Source organism: Xiphophorus couchianus, chromosome 8, assembly GCF_001444195.1.
Source record: "Xiphophorus couchianus chromosome 8, X_couchianus-1.0, whole genome shotgun sequence".
In the NCBI taxonomy this organism is placed as follows: Eukaryota; Metazoa; Chordata; class Actinopteri; order Cyprinodontiformes; family Poeciliidae; genus Xiphophorus; species Xiphophorus couchianus.
In genome coordinates, this window is record NC_040235.1 from 14,732,162 (window position 1) to 14,751,760 (window position 19,599).

Genomic DNA, 19,599 nt, shown 5'->3' on the forward strand with positions numbered 1-19,599 from the left:
TTACTTGTCCTTTTCTTGCTTCTTCCTCCTGCGTTGACCCACCTGAATCTAAATAGCAGAAGTTTTCCCTTTACACACTTTTTGGCTTTTAGATATGGGCTTTTTCAGTACACCCAAGCTCTGTTAATTGCTGGCAGAGGAAAAGAAAAATATAACCGAGTGCACATGAAACCATGTATTCTTTTCTTACTGGCCAACATCGAATCTGACTAAACTTTTTCTGTCCTAGGTCTGTTAGTGTTACAAAAATCCTTCCTATTTTCTACATGCCACAATAATGAGAGAAACAGTTTATAGACAGTTATTATCTAGCAATGAGGTTAAAACAGAGGTCCAGCACATTTGGTCAGCTGGTTTTACTATTGTATGTGCTGTACAATGGCTGCTGGAAGTTTTTTGTTGTTGACTTGCTATCGAGAAACTTCTTGTTGCCTTCTTGTTGGCTGTGTAGGAGGCTCTACTTCTGCTTTTCAAACATGTATGATTGTATAACTGCACATGGTTGCAGCCATTTTCACATGCGAGTGTAAACGAGTCGGGTGGGCGTGGCCAGCAGCTTATTTGGATTTAAAGTGACATGATGCATTACAAAATCTCATTCTGAAAGGAGTTCAAAAAAGGCACAACTGAACAGACTGAAATTACATCATCTGAGAATGAATTTGTGCAGGAAATACACCATAGTTCTATCCTAACCTGTTCAAGGAAGCATAATAGTTTAATATTTTACAATAGTTTTTATACTGTCACTGGTGTGAATAGTTGAAATGTGTCAGAGTTTTCAGATTACAAATGCTTATCTGATAACAGAAGTGAAATAGAGGAAATGCAAAATTGTTGACAGATCAGATGGTATTAAATAAAGAGGAAAAGAAGCAGGGCTTTAATGTGTAAAATTTTTATTATGTGCACAGAACTGTCTGTCAGAGGTTCAGTAAAACACGGGCTGTGAGTGGTCCCTTCCCAATACCAATACGCACCGGAGAGGGCAACTTTCGTCTGACCCTTAACAGTGACAAGAGGCACCACAACATTTTCACAACATTTACAGCAGGAAGATGTTACACCCACCCACCCTCCTCCTCCATGTTCGGACCCCAATGGTAGATTTAAAAGCCCCAGAAGAACCGGAGAGAACTGTGGTAGGATCTCTTCCATATTCATATTCTGACTGATGCCAACGAGCAAACTGCGGGGAAGAAAACAGTCTGACAGCATTTGTTTTAAAAATAATCCAGCTTTGACTTGTACTGTTCTACCAGGTTGTGACTGGAATGTACAACAGGAGGAGAAAAGAAAACAACAACATAAAAGCAGTGCATGAAACGGCACACAAATCATATTTGGCAACACAATAAGAACAATGGAAATACTGATGCTACAGTTGTTGAGCAGTAAGTACAACCTTCACGTGAGAATGCTTCACCACATCTTAAAAAATAAAAACAGTTAAGACTTTCTTTAACAAAAATGTCTTTTCTTCGGATGCGAACATGAGCTTTGAAAGTTTTTTCCTCTCCTCTGTGAGGGGGTCAGGGCAGAGTGTGAAACGGGAGGACCGATGAGCGAAAATAAAAGTTTGTCTTGGAATGTGGGCTTGGTTTCGACGGAATGGGACGGAAACCAAGCTCGGTGAAGCCGAATCTTTAAAAACTGGCCGTAGCTGACTCCGAAAGAAAACAGCAATCCTGGCAAGGGTCTCTGCGTCTTACATGGCAACCTTGGAGACCTGATCTTCGAGTCGGGCGATGCGGCGGTCCTGGAGGATGACGCGGTCCCTGAGTGACTTGAACTCTCGGAGTACCTCTTCCAGTTTGTCTTCCATTTTCTGAAAAAGAAAAAAAACCGAAGAGAAATATTGAATATTTGGAACCAGGGGAGAAATAATTTGGATCGTGAGCAGAAAAAAATAACATCTGTTTATCCGGTCTAAGTCAAATGTGGTCCAGCGGGCAATGACGTTTATTTTTCCTTGCAGCTGTGCTAAATTGAGAGCCAGAAACAAGATTATGTACTGAAACATAATTTTCTTGGATTTTCCAAAATTATGACTGTGAACGAGGAAAAATCCTGCAATCACATCACACCATCTGTTCACAACAACAGTCAATATTCAATAAATGTTAATAAAAATTGTATTTTCTGCAAACACTTACAACAGTAGATTGCGGAGAAGCATGTTTCTGGATGGTCGGGATGCTCTCTGCTTTTGTGGCTGGCTTGCTCTCCAGGATGTTTGTTTTGACCACCTTCAGGTCCCGGTTCTTGGTGGAGACGTAGCCGTCTTTGAGTGAGATCAGGATCGGGCCTCCGTTCTTCCCGGCGAACCATTCCTCTGCCTCTAAGGCGGGATCAGGGCCGGCCGTGTCCGGGTACAGGTCGTCCTGGAACAGATCCGACTGGGAGGGTGCAACGCGTGGAAAAAGGGGAAAATTATTAGGCACCAATAATGGAAAAGCATACCAGCTCACAGAAGAGTAAAAAACATGATGGCTTACCTTACGTGGGACTGTCATGATGATTGGTTCACATTTTCTCTCATGTAATTTATAAAACCTAAAGAGATGAGAAGTGATAAGAGTTAATATAAGAGAAAACAAAGAAATTATTTTAATGGCACTCAAATGTTATCAGAAGAGAGGCAGATTTTTCCAAGGGTGCAATTTACACATGGCTGAAGGAGACTTTTCCCTGTTTTAAGAAATATTATGCAAGCATAAACAGCAAGGAACCAGCCTTCACACCAGAAGATTGGTTCTGAGGATCCTACTTTGGTATGAAATGTGTGAATAATTCCAGAAACAAATCAAAAAACTTTGTGAAGATGCTGGCCGAAGCTGATAAGATGATGATGAAAGGAGTCCAACATGACCTGGAATGCCACTTAGTGAGGAAGAAGCCATAACTCCAAATACAACATGGAGGACAGATTACTGTTTGGAAATACTTTCAAAGACAAATATCAGACATGTCCTTTGGTCTGACACAACTAAAATGTTAAGCATATCAGCTATAAGTATGTCAATAGATAATAATAGTGAATAAATATATGAATATAGTTGCAGCTCTATAAATAGAACACCTTTCAGTTTGTTTATTTGGCATAAAAATACTATTATTATTATTATTATTATTATTTATATTGATAATATATAGGCAACATTTACAGTGTGTGACACAATGACAATAACACTGCTTCTAAATGACTTTAAGGGGATTTCCAGCAGGGTTACTACATATTTCCATTTCAAAATTACATATTTTTCCAGATTTATGCCCCTTCAACGCTAACAGATACATGTTGCAACGTTGACATTTTCATACATCTGGAATCTTGAAGTCAGATCTTTTAAAGAAAAGTTTATTTTTAGTCTCTTTATGATTTCCAGGAGAGAGGAATCCATTCCCTCAATAACAGGTAATTTTATTTTAATTTTCTATGCACTAAGTGAAACTGGTTTATAAATAATACTGATCTACACAAAATTGGTTTATCTGATTCACAATGTAACTTTTAGATGTTTTTGTCATTATTCTCCTCTTCCTTAAGTGGTCAACTAGCGATGTGTTGCCATGGAAGCGCACCCATAAACAGCGCGGACTGGTGTGTTTAATCCGCCTCATCGGGAAAGAAAACACACCAACTGGAGGAAAGACTGATGATTGAGTGCTTTGGGGTTTAGTTTATTGTTTAATTTTTAAATTAAGTTGTTAAAGTAAATTTGTAAATGTTTGTCTTCTAGAGATTTATTGTAGTTAATAGAGTTTGGCTTCACCCAATATGATTAGCAGTGGCTGTAATGGTCTGAAAGGGAATCTACTGTATGTCCATATGTCAAAAATGTATGATTATGAAAAATCTATATAAAAAGTTTGAGTTTTGCAACTTTGGATCCTGTGATTTCTCTTTTTAGTTTGCATTTCTGCTGCTCCAGCCACATTAAAGACAAAAGCTTTTCATTTTGTCCTCAAATCTTAATCCAGTTTAACATATATACTGAAAATTTCTTATTAATTATTTCTACAATATTTTTTTTTAATATTTTTATTTTAACGAGCATTAAAAAAAACAATCAGAGGTCTGTTGATATATTTAAAACGATTAACTCAAGGGCTTATGTGTAAAATGTAATAACAAAAGAACATTTAATTTAAATTTTGTTTTGATAAATGATTTAAAGAAAAATGCTTTTTGTGTTTAAACAAAGAGAGAGTATTAAAGAAAATTAGGAAATGCAAAACCTTTTCCATATTCTGCTTCATTTTTTCCATATTTATCCAGACATGAAGACTGGTAAAATTTAATTCCTCAGATTATTCCAGCACGAATTACGTTTGTAAAGCTGCATCGGAATAAACCACAGGATGTCTAAAAAAAGTCCCTTGCAGAATCACGGTGGTGTTTGTTATAGTAAACCCAAACACCACATGTCTATAAAAACAACCCAACCAACCGTCAACCACGGTGGTAATAATATGGGTTTATATGTTTGCCTGACAGAATACAATTAATTGGAATCATTAATGCTTTTAAGCCTAGAGGAGATTTAGGTTTAGACTCATTGCTTTTACATTTTGCTTTATTGTTTAAAATAAAAAAGTACTATCACGATTTTGCTTCATTTAGACCTAAAGAAGCAAAAAGGAGCGAACTTCTTAAAAGTACTATATATGTATATAAAAAAAAAAAATTCCCTTCTCACCCACCGCGAGTGGTTCTTATCCTCTGAGCTCGGGTCCTCTACCAGAGGCCTGGGAGCTTGAGGGTTCTGCGCAGTATCTTGGCTGTGCCAAGGACTGCACATTTCTGGACTGAGATGTCTGATGTTGTTCCTGGGATCTGTTGTAGCCATTGGTCCAGTTTGGGGGTGACTGCCCCGAGGGCCCCGATGACCACAGGCACCACTGTGGTCTTCACCTTCCAGGCCCTCTCCAGTTCCTCCCTGAGGCCCTGGTATTTCTCTAGTTTCTCATGCTCCTTTTTCCTGATGTTGCAGTCGCTTGGTATTGCTACATCTACCACAACGGCTTTCCTCTGTTGTTTATCCACTACGACAATGTCTGGTTGGTTCGCCATTACCATTTTGTCTGTCTGGATCTGGAAGTCCCACAGGATCTTAGCTCTGGCGTTCTCCGCCACCTTTGGGGGTGTTTCCCACTTTGATCTCGGGGTTTCCAGTCCATATTCTGCACAGATATTTCTGTACACTATGCCTGCAACTTGGTTATGTCGTTCCATGTATGCTTTCCCTGCCAGTATCTTGCACCCTGCTGTTATGTGCTGGACTGTCTCAGGGGCCTCCTTGCACAACCTACACCTTGGGTCTTGTCTGGTGTGGTAGATCTGGGCCTCTATTGCTCTGGTGTTTAGGGCCTGTTCCTGGGCGGCCAGGATGAGGGCCTCTGTGCTGTCCTTGAGTCCAGCTTTTTCCAGCCATTGGTAGGATTTACTGATATCAGCCACTTGGTTTATTTGCTGGTGGTACATCCCATGTAGGGGCTTGTCCTCCCATGATGGTATCTCTGGCACCTCAACCTCCGTTCCCTGTTGTCTGAGATATTCACTGAGCACATTGTCTGTTGAGGCTTTGTCCCTGATGTATTTATGGATCTTAGTTGTTTCGTCCTGGATTGTGGTTCTCACACTCACTAGTCCTCTGCCTCCTTCTTTGCGGCTCGTGTATAGTCTCAGGGTGTGTATATATGTATATATATATATATATATATATATATATATATATATATACAGTACAGACCAAAAGTTTGGACACACCTTTTAATTCAATGAGTTTCCTTTATTTTCATGACTATTGACATTGTAGATTCACACTGAAGGCATCAAAACTATGAATAACACATGTGGAAATATGCACTACACAAAAAAGTGTAAAACAACTGAAAATACCCCTTATATTCTAGTTCCTTCAAAGTAGCAACCTTTTGCTGTGATTACTGCTTTGCACACACTCTGCATTTTCTTGATGAGCTTCAAGAGGTAGTCACCTGAAATGGTTTTCACTTCATAGGTCAACCTGTCAGGTTAATAAGTGGGATTTCTTGCCTTATAAATAGCCATTAAAATAAAGAAAACCCATTGAATTAGAAGGTGTGTCCAAACTTTTGGTCTGTACTGTATATATATATATATATATATATATATATATATATATATATATATATATATATATATATATACATACACCAGTAATGTCTTAATACCTTGCTATTTCACATTTGTTGACATCCAGGCCTCTCTTGGGCATGTAGCCCATGCCTCTCTGGGGCTCCTTTGTTGAAAACGTGTTGAGGTAATGAACAAACGGCGCCTCGTCGGTGATCTCAAAGTACCGAATGCTGCTGTCTCCCTGCAGGTACAGAATAAGTGAACCTTTCGATTTAACATTTGAAAATAATTTTTAAAAATGAAGCCTATGTAGTGTCAACTACCTTTCCACACAGGTAGACTATGCTAGTGTCTGGATCGTAGAATGGCAGCAGAACCCCATTACTGCTGTCCATCTCTTGGACACATATTGGCTCATCCATGTTGTCCTGCAAACACAGAATTATATATTTATCTTTTACTGGTATGCTTTAGGATTATATTAATTAAAAATGGGGGAAAAAAACAGACCATGAGCTCTATTAGGAAATGTTACTTGGTATTAATCGCCCTCTGCTGGAAAGGAGGTGCACAGCAGAAACTTTGGCATGATTGGAAAAAATAGGAAATGTTCAATGCTTTAGATTATTTAGATATTGTGTATTATACTGAAACTAATCATCTGACTGGTCTGTATTTAAACAGCTGTGCAGATTAACAAGTCATCTGGCCAGAAAAATGTTATGCTTTTAGTTTCATTAATACTAAAAATACTGATGCAATTCTATATGCCTTGAAAAATTATTGTGAAATGTAATTATGTATTTAATGAATTATTACAACATTAAAATAACATAAATGTCAGAATGTATTTGCTGTATTCACTTCTAATTTGATTAAAGTGTTGCCCAATAAAAGTAGTTATTTAACGGCTTATTCATGTTTTTGATTCTCTCTCATCGCTTTCTAAATTAGGGCTGCTAAAAACAATTTCAGTCTGACGGTTATTCGGTTGGTTAATTTGAGGATTAATTGATTAATCAGATAAAAACAATTTGGACATTCTGCAGATTTTCCATTTAATCCTTTTTTATACAATATAAGAAATGCACTAAATCATGCAAGTAACAAAATTCTATTTAAAAACAAAATATCAACATTTACAAAACTTTTTTTATCTTAAAAACAAAATGCCCTCTTAATACATTGATTGGCATTTTTTGAATCTATACGCTTCAGTTAACAATTAATTGTTTACTAAATTTGTTGACAATTAATTCAATAATTGATTCACCACAATTAACCTGATTGTTTCAGTCCTATTGTAAATCACTAGTGATGTCAGGATTTAAAGGTTTGGCTTCATGATTTAAGTATAAAGTACATTTTAGATTCAAGAGGACCAAATGAACACATACAGATTTCCACAGGGCCAGCTGACGCTCGCTCATGCGGCTGAATCCAGTGGTGAAAATGTTCCCGTCTGCTAAAAAGATGGCTCTCATGGGTCGAGCTCCCTCATGGGCTTTGTCCTTCTCCTAAAAGCAGAATCGCACCAGTCAGGTTGTAAAACTGTGTCATCAGACGTGTATTTATTGGGGAGACGTTAATCTCTGATCTAGCACCTTTTACTTACCGTCACTATCTTCTTTTTACGTGGGTCGATGATGCGGACCTTTTTGTCCTTGCAGGCGGTGCACAGCAGGCTGCCGTTGCGACTCCAGCTGACGCTAAAGATGACATCCGGGTGCATGTCGTCCAGGCTGATCATGGCCTCTCCCGTCCCCACGTTCCAGATGACCACCTGGTTGTCACAACCTGGAACGGAAGCAGGTTTATTTTCAGCAGACACTACAGTACAATCCAACAGGAACCGTTCGTATAAATTTTATTTTGATTTGAGGAATTGAACCCAAACTCACCGGCACTGAGGAGAACATTGCGAGCCGTGGGATGCCAGGACACAATGCCGACCCTTTTAGAGTGGCCCTCCAACACGACCACAGGCTCTGACAACGCAGCGTCCAGTCCATTCTCAGGGATCTGCCAGACCTGCATCGAATGAAGGGAAGTTAGGAACCACAGAAGTAACATCACAGAACCATATTTATACTTCGCTATAAAGCAAACATTGAATGAGTGCTAGAACATATAGATATGGCCTTGCCATGACTGTGCAGTCTTCCGAGCCGCTTGCAATGACGTGATCATTATGTGGACACCAGTCGATGTCCAACACTGGGCCTGTGTGACCACAAACTGTCGGGTACGCCTTGTCTATACGGCCAGTCTAAAAGACAGAGGAAAAGGGTTTGTCATTCCTGATCGATACAATTCAGTTCAGTTTATTTTTATATAGAAAGAGAGCCAAATCACAACAAGTCATCTCAAGGCACTTAAAAAAAGAAGCAAGCCAATCATGCATAATTTCTGACATGGTGCTAGCAGGTTGGTGATATGGGTTTCTCCCATTACACTAATTTGTTGAACTTGTACAGAACAGTAATGTGCAGATGTCTTCTTTCAGCCTGCTGGTTCGCAGTGTGTAGCAACAGTTGGAGGAGGGGATGATTGTGTTCCTCCTTACTGGAGAAAACTCCAATCACTATGACACTTTCTTGAAGCTGTAAAACAATGTAAAATGTTTGCTGTTTGGACACTAAAACCTTTTACATTTTTTTATGTACAACTCTGGAAAAAATTAAGAGACCATTGCAAAACGATCAGTTCTCTGATTTTACTTTTGTAGTAAAATGAACATTGTTCTTTTATTCTATGAACTGCTGACAACATGTCTCCGAAATTCCAAGTAAAAACTTTGTATTTATTTGTGTAAAATGAGAAATGGTCAAAATAACGAAAAAAAAAAAAAGCTGTGCTTTCAGACCTCAAATAATGCAAAGAAAAAAAAAGGTCATATTAATTTAGAAACAATAATACTAATGTTTTATCTCAGGAAGAGTTCAGAAATCAATATTTGGTGGAAGAACCACGTGGTTTTCAATGGGGTTCAGTGCAGTGGCCGGGCTCTTCAATTTTTTCCAGAGCTCAGGTAATTTGCAGTAATAATGCAGATTGTACAACAATCTGCCTTTGTATTATCCCAAATGCATGCAGGTGTGTTCTAAAAAAGTAAGCAACATATTTGGAGAAATCTTGACAAAAAGTCTGTTTTATTAATTTTTCACCTTCTAACAGTCCAAAACTATAAAAGATTTCACAGACATATATTTTACATCATTCTTGTTAGCTTTTCATCTTCTACCCTCAAAATGGCTGTGGTAGAAGTTTCTGACCCAGTCTGCTATTGTTGGTTGAAGGAGACGACATTTCCCAATAAACCAGTTCAAATGGACAATCATAGAATTTAATCAATTATTAATGTTTCACAACCAAAGTGAGGTCCTAACCTACACTTTGGGAAAATCTGCTTGCTTTAGAAAACACTCCTATCACTGTAGGGTTGATGTAACATTTAGTGACATGTCCAAATTCAAGTTCTAATCAGTATTTAACAGGGTTTTCTTTCAAAAAGACAGGAAGCAAACAAACATGATTAAGAACACAGAAACTGAACATCAACCTTCTAAAATGCACAGGGAAAATCACAAATTGAATACCTTATTTAAAGGAAGGATGAGAAACGCTCCTCCTCCACTGGCATCTATGATGATGGCAACAAACTTGGGATTGACGGCACAGAAAGAGCTGTCCCATGTCACCCGGGATACACGGATGTCATCGTAACACTGGTCGTTCCTCACAGCCTGACCGAACACGTGACGGAACTTGCTCTGTCGCACAACTCGCCGCGACATTTCTGTGGTGAGAAACAAAACAGGGAGAAGCATGGCGGGTCTGAGTTACTCCATCAAAACAAACAGAAGAACGGGATCAAGTGTGTCCAAAAGGAGCTTCTGCTGCTCCAGCAGCTTTAAAATGGGAGTCAAGGCACTGAGATTGTGTTTATTAATGACATCTGAGTTTAAGCTTTTATGCTCCATCAACACCACTTTCTGTACAAGACACGTCTTCTCCTGATGCATTTACATACATCAGTGAACATTTCCAAACTAAATTCAATGAGGCCGTTTGACATGGAGTACATTTTACTTAAGTTGGTCTGATTAAATCATATTCCCAGTTTAAGATACAATATAAATAAAAAAACTTAAAAATGGACTCACTGTAGATATTTACAGAGGCTTTAAAAGCAGGACAGACAGACAGACAGACAGACAGACAGATAGATAGATAGATAGATAGATAGATAGATAGATAGATAGATAGATAGATAGATAGATAGATAGATAGAATTTAAAATGCCATTCTCTTGGTAAATATTTTAAGCTAGTTATATCCCAGTCTGACCAGTGGACAACCTATTTTGCTGCCTAAGCTCTCGGACTCTAGTTTATTTTCAGGATCTGCAGAATGGGAAGCAGGGCGAAGGCTCTAAGCCGTCATAACGGATGTTATAATTTTAAGCTGCTGCATCAGTTCCTGTGAATGCAGCACAGATGGGCTGTTAGTTACTGCTGCAGCCTTCACAAAACGATCCCCATCTTCCATCAACATTAAACTCCGCTTGATTCAGCGTTGCTCTAAACACAATGCTCTAGATGCTGTTCATTTCTTCTCAAACACAAGCCAGCAACTGAATCATTTTTGACATAATGTTCCAATTTGGTGTTTAAATATGTGTAAAGTCTTAAACGGGCACTCGAGCGATACATTAGTTGTCTCCTCCCTCAGTTATGACCAGGTTTGCCATCACAGCAGACCACCTGCTCCCTCACAGTTGAGAGATTTCTAAAATGGAAAAGCTGACTCACCCCTCTTTGAGCTGAGACTTGGATTTAATCCAGAACCCTCGTCTACAAACCAGACTGCAGAGGTGAACTGTACTTGTATCCCCGCCACTGTTGGTGTTGTTCTGATTTAAAGCTGTAATCTGATAAAATAGCTCCGTTGCTTGGAAACTTGATATTTATTTTTGATGGGACTCCGGGATTTTTTTGGACCGCTGTTGTTTCAAAGCCCTTACGTGCACATTATACACCCACATAAGTGCCAATTATTTCGTCCATTTCGACTTTATCTTACAATCGTGTGGGTGTGTGCAGACTGACTGACAGCATCCTTTGCTTTGGTCACATCAGGTGTAATACACAGATTTTTATTATCTTTTATTTAAATGCATTTTGCACTCTCCAAATCATTTTATTTGCACACATCTGTGGTGTGGAAAGCAAATTACCACAAGAAACAAAAGCTAAAATTTATTCAAACCCGGGGATGACTCACTCCGCTTTCTCAAAAATATAAAAAAATGTCTTGGTATTTCCATAGGTCATAGGTTACTAGGGCACATGAGAAGAAGCCTGCAGCATCACAGATCCTGTATCGTACCTAACAGTGGGAATAAGGTCCTTTTTCTCATATTTATCTTTTGGATAATGCCAGAGCCACATGAAGTGCTTTGTGTCTTCTGACCGCAGTCAAAAATGTATAAATCTATAAAAAATGCTTTACATTTTTTATTTTTATGGGAACCTTAAAAGGTGCCAATAGCTTTGGTACCTGGGATTTTGAAAACAAAGAATAAAAGGTTAGTTTTGTCTTTTATTTTTCTTCTTATGTCTGTTACACAATAAAGACGACATATAAAAGCTTATTAAGCAGCAGGAATTTCAGCAGAAGACTGTAGAGTCCTGTCTCCTTTCTCCCACTTCTAATTTAATTCTCCATTGTGTGACTGATTTTTTCAAGTATTAAATGATAAAAGTATCAATGCAAAGACTTAGCAGCAATAAAAGCCTCATGCAAAACATTTGTAACTATTAATATGTTCTGAGAACAGGATGAAAGAGCTGACAAATCTTATAAATCAATTGCAAGACCTAGACATGGGAGAGACGACGTTGACACATGGCATGTCTAGCCAGCCGATCAGAACATCCTGTACGCACAGAGCCCCATTCAACAGCATCTACCAAGATTAACACACACATTTATCACACAGGATGGTCTGCAGTAATACTTTACTCTCAAATATCCAAAAATGGGATCATGTTTTGAGGTCAAGATGCCTACAAAAAGGAAACATGTTATGGTCCAACATCAAAGTAAATTAGATTTCAGTATTTCTATGATTGTTTGTATCCATAATTAATCAAACATACTAAATAAATATCATTGATTCTTTCTTCCTTCCAGCATAGTTTACAACCATTGCTGTTCTCAAACGCACAAATTGTTTACATCTCTGCTGTTATTTGTTGTTTTCCCTCATTTCAAACAACAGTCATGTTTTGGTTTACACATCCCTGTTTGCAGTTTTTTCACTTCTTGTAAATGGCCTGTTTCTCAAGCACAAATATACACACACATGTTATACTTTTTTCAATGATCCTACTCAGTCTGTCATTTTTAAGAACTGCACAATATTTTCATATTTTCTAAGAGTGCAATTAGTATGTTATTAGTATTAGAAAGTATGTTATTCTGTTTTTATGTTATTATTTTTGGGTAAATCTACCTCACTTTCTACTGACTTTCCCCAATGAGGGAAAATAAAAGTTATTTATATTTCTCAAGCTAGTGGCCTTGATAGTTTTTGTTTCCTAAATGTCTGTAACCATGGCTGAGTTGTACTCCACATTTAATCTTGGGCATATTGACTTAATATTTTAGATCCTGTGCATGTCTAAAGCCAACTGTGTCACACTACTAGTGGCATTATATGTTTTATTTCAGTCATCTGTTTTCCTATAGTATATAACAATCTAAGCAGCCTGTAGTCGTTTTCAGTTCTTTACTTCCATTTTGATGTGGTAATATGCATTTTTGGGAAACAGGCAATGAGCCCCGGACTCCTCTAGACATTACAGTCAAAAGCAAACAGTGAAACGGTAGCATCCTGCAGAACATGACGCTACCGTTAACAGTGCCGCCGCAGATACAGCTACTATCGCTTTAACTCGGCTTTAGCCTATCACACCACCGGCATGTTGAACATTTGAATTCCGCTTCGTGTTTTCAATGGAAGCTGCGCAGCACGGTGCTGCTGCTAAACAATGGCTACCTAGCAGGCAATGCTAGCGGCATTAGCTAATATTCCCATTGAGCTCTACATTAAAAACAGGCGTTACATACAAAGGAAATTAAGGAGACAGTCACGCTAGAGTAGTGGTTCAAAAATGATGTTGCCAGACATTATCAAGCATCTTTTTTTGACTTTGTAAAAGAGAATGCTAATTAAAGCTAGCCGCGCTTGCTAACCTTAGTGCTACGTTAAACAGAGGGTGGACTTTGAAGTTAGCTTCCGATTCATAGAATGAGGTTTTTTTTTTTTTAGAGTTGTTGGGGAATATAAGCCAACTTTCGTCTGCTCTAGTAAAATAAAAAAGGCTAAAATAATAGTCGAATAATCTACAGATAGCTTAAAACAAGTTTTATGACTGTTCAAATCTTTGTCTGCAGGAGTGCAAATAAGTTCAGTAATATTTGTGGATTTACACACCAAGAAAGGTTTCACAGATTTAAAAAAAAGTGTTTTATACAACTACTTTATGTAGAATAATTCAGTCTATTTATATATATGACCTGTTTAAGAAGAGCAGGATTTCACCTGAGGTAATTTGTTCCCAAAGTTGGGGCAGGATCTCATTGGGGTTTCCAAATGATAAAGTAGCTACAAATACCTAAATAAAGATCTGAGAAATGTCACTGTTGAAGCCATAAATATAATATATATTACATTTAAGCAACACAAAGAATTAATGTTTAATAGCAATTTTTAATAGCTTCGTTTGAGATGAAATAGTTTCATTTAAAGAATAAAGGTTTCACATATTGTAGGTTATGTTTTAAACAAACTGTAGCCAGTGTAGAGTAAATTAATCTAATTTTGACCATTTTATGATTTTTGACTATAGCCGGTGTAGATTCCGTAAAAAGAGCGAAATGATCCTTTACACAACTGCCTCGAAAGCTGTGAATCGAAAGCTAACTTCAATGTAGAGGCAGCTGGACGCTGTAACGGGGCTGGTCCCGTCAACAGACGCCGACACAGACGTTTCACCGTTAGGAGGCTGAACAATAGGAGCTGTGAGCTTCATGTGAAGCCACCATCCAGACAAACAAGCCATCCTTTAGCCCCGAAATGTGTTTTCCATCTCAGCTGTCTGTGGGTTAGCAGGCTTGCTAACCGTTAGCTGCGGTGGACCGCTGCCAGCTGACGCAAGTGCAGAAATTTCCACCCAGGATTTTTTTTTTGGGGGGGGGGTTGCTCCCATTCCCAAACCCATCCAGCGAGCAGTCCACGGATGCTGCAAAGCTTACAGAATAAATGCTAAATTGCACGATGCAAAACAAAAAAAAAGACACAGTTCAAGTTTCCTTACCTCCTAAAATCTATGCAAGATTTTCCAACGCAAGGAGGGTGAAAAATCAATCTCAACACATGAATGTGGCAGTTTAGGCGCGCCCTTATCCTGCAGGACGGTGCTTCAGTATCCCTTGTCTCCGCTGGAAAAAATGAGCCCAGCTGCAAGGATCTTATAGCCCCCTCAAGCACTAATAGGTAAAGTGAACCAGGATTAAAATCTCTTTAAATATAGTGGTTAAAAAACACAGCATCTACTGTCCGCTCCTCACCTGCGGAAGACTAGCAGTACTCTATTCTCATCCCGTTATTAAATTCACCAGGATACGTTGGGCTACGGCACATGCGCAAACCAAATGCCAGCTCTGATTTCTCAATGATCTGAATGGAAATGGGGATGGGGGTGTTAGAAAACAATACGTCAGTCTGTCCTCCACATGTCTTTATAGGATCATTTTGTTTTCTTAAGATAAAAATTTTTTGAGCTCAAGCTGAACATCTTTCCATTCCCTTATTCCCCTTTACACTATATAGTTTCTGGCGACAACTGCTAAAATAAATCACATTTGAAAGAATGCGCTGTTACAATTTGTTCATCAGTTTTCATTAAGCTGATATCACTGACGAGTTGTGTCCACTGTGTGGACAAAGGGCCTTTTTCGGCCATTTTAATTATTTTTTTGCGACCCCTTAGAACAATAGTGTAAATGACCAGGTCATTTACACTATTAAATAAAATCTTAAAATGCAAAGTTTCAGAATCAACGCAGCTTATTCATCTTATAGGAGCCGCTCCTAATTTTAATTTTGTCTCCTTCCCTTTAGCTTTTAATGTACCTGTGCATATTTGTTTTTTTCCTTCTTGACATCTTTTGCGTTTTGTGGTTTTCTTCGTGGAGTCTGCATGTTTCCATCATTTGGTCAGATTAAAGTCTACTGTGATTTTGTAGTTTTGCATACTAAGTGGTTGATTTTGTTCATATTTTGTAAACATATATATAAAAGAAGAAGGTTTTCAGACCTTTGGACTCTTGGTGTTTCTTCCAATAGGTCCACAGAATTGTGTTTTCATGTAGATCATGCACAAAACATTGAAACCTGCAGCTGGGAATGACTCAAAGGAATGGTTTGTCACACCAATAAAAGTGATCTTGATGTGACCTGGTAATAGACTACTAACAAATATGTCTAAAATCTTTTTCATTGTGGTTTCTCTCCTTGATTTCCAGGATGTTGTCTTCATTCAAATAAAAAAAAAAAAACGCAATGTAATAACCAAGTGATGAGGATATTGAGTAAAAGGACCGACAACCAGTAATATTTGAGACATTTTTGTTTCTTTTATGCATATACTTTCTGCAGAGTTTATTTATAAATTCAGTCATAGCTTAATAAATTTAGTATTGCTCTGTAAATATTTTTTATTTTACCTCTTCTAGCCTTATAATGGCATAGGCTGGCAGAAAATTAAATAAATTAGTTTAAAACCTAAAACCTCAGAAGCACAAGGAATGGTTTACTGTGGTTTCTGGGCACCAAGTTTGGAGTTTAAAAATAAAATAATAGCCTCTAAATGAGAGACATGTTTAATAATGTTGAAAATGTGGGAGAGGACTTTAGTTTTTGTGTATATTTTTGGTAAGTGTCTATATAGTTGTGGTTCCTACCTTTCTTTGGAGGTGCTTGGATTTCCACTGGCCTCTCCTTAGATTTCTTTGGGACATCAAAGGTATTCTTCATTTGGGAAACTTTCAAAGTTGGGTTCTGCTCTGCCAGACGAAGCTGAACTTTGGGCTCTTCAGGTTTGACTCGACCCTGCTGTCTCTGCATTTGGTTTGTTTCTTTCACAATTTCCGCCACCGGCTTGTAGGACCCCACCTCGCTGCAACTTTCTGGGTCTCTGTTGCTGGTGGGATCTGTTGAATCTTTAGTATGCTCGCTTTGGCTGTGTGTATTGACTCTGTGAGTCAGGAGGATTGGTTGTGTGTCCTTTTTCTCTAAAAACGTATGTTTTCGGCTTTCAGTTTCATCGTTACGCATGTCCCCTGACCTGGAAAGAGTTTCCGTAACAGGAGGAGGCGACCATTTGCGTCTGGATCGTCTCTCTAGGAACACCCGTCTCTGCATCATGTCCAAGTTTTGAGGCTCTTCCTCTGGAGACAGCTCTGCCATTCGCACACAATATTCATAATCAATCATATCTCCAAAGCGATCATCCATACCCCTCAGAGAAAGATGGTCCCACAGACCAATGTCAGCTGATAGTCGGCGAAAGTTAGGCGGTGCGGCATATGAGCCCCTTTCATCCCACAACATGCACATGTCCTGATTAGTCGGTGCACCATATGGAAGATCTTTGTTAAAATGAAACGTGTGTCTCCTCTTGGCCCTATCCTCTGATCGTAGATGATCTTTGACTCTTCTTTGCACATCAGTAGACATTAGCTGTGCAGTTTTAAGCTTTATGAAAGGATTTTTGGGCTTTTTGGGGACAGGAGGAGGTGGACCTTTAGGTCTGGATTTCTCTGCTGGCATGGTGGACAAGGCAGACGGTGCTTCTGGTGGACTTGATGTGTCTTTCCCTGGTAAACTATGAGTTACAGGTGGAGGTGTGACGACAGCAGAGAAGCAAACAAGCTCCCTTTCCTTCTTCAGGCAAGCAACTTGCATAGTTTCATCACAGCTTCCCGCCTGCAATGGAGAAGGCATAGAGTTAGTTTGTTCCAGGGTAAATGAATGGTCATCTTGCAGACGCGGTTCTCCGGAATTAGATGCAGCAGTTTGTGAAAGATGAGAGCTGGTGACTTGAATGTTATCTCTTTTGGTAGAAGATAATAGGTTGCTATGGACTCCAGCTTTGGCTCTCTTGGATACAGCCCCAGCAAACCTGTTCTCATGGTTGTGATGAACTTCTTGCCGCTGATCCTTACAGCTGTTTTGCTCCTCCCTCATACGAATGGCAACATTTTGGTCCGTCTCTGCCATTCCAGTCTTGGTTAGAGCAGCCCGGGCACAGCTTACTCCTTTTAGCTGACACCTGCTGCCTGTCACTTCAGTCGAATGACGACCCATTTTTGTCTCTAAACTGTCTCCGGCTGAACTCTTAGCACGTGCAATGTCTTTATTTTTCTCTTGAGGAGAAATCCTGGAAGATTGAGAAAGTTTGCCATCATTGCAGCTGTCAGAACTGTCCTCCTTGCCCCCAGGTCTGCTTTGGTGACCTGTGTTGTTGTTTTCCACATCATTCGACATCCAGTTCTCATCTCTTTCCAGAACTACAAAGTCTTCCTCGTTGGAAGGGTTGCATGCGGTTGTTACCCCTTTGCTGCTGTCTGTTTCTGAGAAGTTCAGATTGTCCTGCTCATCCATTGCTGCAGTCCCCGTCCCGGCTGCAGCCCCTTTTTCAGAACCTTCCTTTTTGTTGGAGATTCGTCTTGTCTCCTTGAAGCTCAGGACCCTTTTTGAGTCCCCAACAGTGTGAGAGTCTGTCTCCCTGAGTGGAGCCACCCACTCTCCTCTGGAGTTCAGAAAGTGTTCCTGCTGACCCTCAGCCCTGATTGGCTGCCTGCTTTGGGGGCCTGTACGTGAAGTAATGACAGCCAGCTTCCCTGAGTTGCCGATTACTCTAATCCCACCAATGCTCAGATGGGACACAGAACTGCTATCCTCCTGACTTCCCTCGTCTTGTCCTGCAGCCTCCGAGAAACGCTTGTCTCCGGTTTGCTCTGACCAGTCAGAATTACCCAGGGATTCCTCGTCTTTTTCAGACACCCTCTCCAGCTTCTGCCCCATGACTCCTTTTCTGCAAATGCATAAGAAAAACACACACATAAAGGATGCATTTTGTCTCTACCCTGAATGAAGTGAAATTCCACTACAGATTTTACAGATTATCTTTAATTATCTAGAACCTCTCTCTCTATTTTTAGATATTCTTCCACTGTTTGTAATTGGCTTCCCAAGGCCTCACTATCTTCCTCCCCCTATTCTGTCAGACAGGAATGCTGCAGAGGCTATAATTAAAGCAGGTCTGACTGCTGCCAGTGAGTCAACAGGCCAAAAAGGAAACAAGATAAGGTTGATAGGAGGTCAGCTGCCAGGTGCCAAGGTCAGATATGATCAAATGATCCCACGCCTGCAGACAAATACGTCAACGAAATAAATACGTCTTTGTTTTTCTTTGACTCTAAATCACTGAGCTTTGATTTTCTATGAAATAAATTTTTCTACTATAGACACACCTACTCTGTTCTGACGTACCCCACATTGCCAATTACCGCTGTGTTGACAAGGCTTGTTTGCGCCATGCGTGCCTTCCTTCAGACGGTCTGAATGTTTATGATTGTTTTGGTGACGGGAGCTACAGAAAGGTCGCCGGGAATAACTGATTCGAGTCACAAAGGCTCTGACACATGAGGGGAATTGTGGTTTGATGAGCCTGTTTTAGCTGCAGACATGATGGATAGTGCATGAGGGATTATAACAAGGGGAAAACAGCTCAACTGACTTTACTGTCAGGCGCTCCGAGTATTTTTAACTTACAAAGAAAGCACTAGACCTAAACAGAAAAGATCCCCACAATAATGCAATACCAGGTAGTTTTGTTGAAATACCACTTAAACTCCATATAAAGTTGATTTAAAATGAACTTTGGGATTAATTTAATTATCATTCTAGTAAGATAATCCTGCTTTTTGTGTTCTGGTTTTAACAGCTAACTTTAAAAGTTTTCCAGTGATTGAAAGGTTCACAAAACTGAATCAAAAGATAAACAAAACACATCTGTGGCTGGTTTTACTCATTTCTAAGCTATAAGAATCTCACTCTTTTTCCATAAGGAATTTATATTTTACAAGGCTTTTGATGACTTTCTTCCTGCTACTTCTCACTAAAGGGCATTTCAGGGAGTTCCTGCACGTCTGCAGATTATTCCACCTGAGCTGTGTGTCTCTACTGCTCCCCCAGTTACTTTACGCCTCCAGCTTTTTTCTCTGATTCTTGTCCAGTCTGTTAGTTTAGGCGGGCGGCCAAATATCAGTGGGTGTCCGATACACACCCGCTGGACGACAGTTGGAACAATGCTTTTTGAGATTTTTATACCATAATA

At 39.4% G+C, this 19,599-nt stretch overlaps 1 protein-coding gene across 2 annotated transcripts; it reads right to left on the minus strand.

Moving 5' to 3' along the window:
• Window positions 1-882: 882 nt before the first annotated feature.
• On the minus strand, window positions 883-18,294 carry coro1cb (coronin, actin binding protein, 1Cb). 2 transcript variants are annotated; one of them, XM_028025274.1, is made up of 11 exons: window positions 16,160-18,294; window positions 9,724-9,923; window positions 8,271-8,393; window positions 8,026-8,155; window positions 7,740-7,921; window positions 7,522-7,641; window positions 6,448-6,552; window positions 6,220-6,365; window positions 2,499-2,556; window positions 2,157-2,399; window positions 883-1,828 (listed from the first exon to the last, which is right to left on the minus strand). In XM_028025274.1, exons 1-11 carry the CDS (start codon window positions 18,282-18,284, stop codon window positions 1,709-1,711), a joined length of 3,552 nt encoding a protein of 1,183 aa, XP_027881075.1. In that variant the 5' UTR covers window positions 18,285-18,294; the 3' UTR covers window positions 883-1,708. The 2 variants fall into 2 exon arrangements, with proteins under 2 accessions (XP_027881075.1, XP_027881076.1); XM_028025275.1 differs by lacking the exon at window positions 16,160-18,294 and adding an exon at window positions 14,512-14,827.
• Between the last annotated feature and the right edge of the window lie 1,305 nt (window positions 18,295-19,599).

Excerpts from the sequence above, each read along its gene's own strand:
- coro1cb (XM_028025274.1), bottom strand. The coding sequence starts at position 18,284 with ATGGGGCAGAAGCTGGAGAGGGTGTCTGAAAAAGACGAGGAATCCCTG. Across the intron at positions 9,924-16,159 it reads CCAAGCACCTCCAAAGAAAG|AAATGTCGCGGCGAGTTGTG; the intron begins GTAGGAACCACA and ends TTCTCACCACAG. Across the intron at positions 2,400-2,498 it reads TCATGACAGTCCCACGTAAG|TCGGATCTGTTCCAGGACGA; the intron begins GTAAGCCATCAT and ends GCACCCTCCCAG.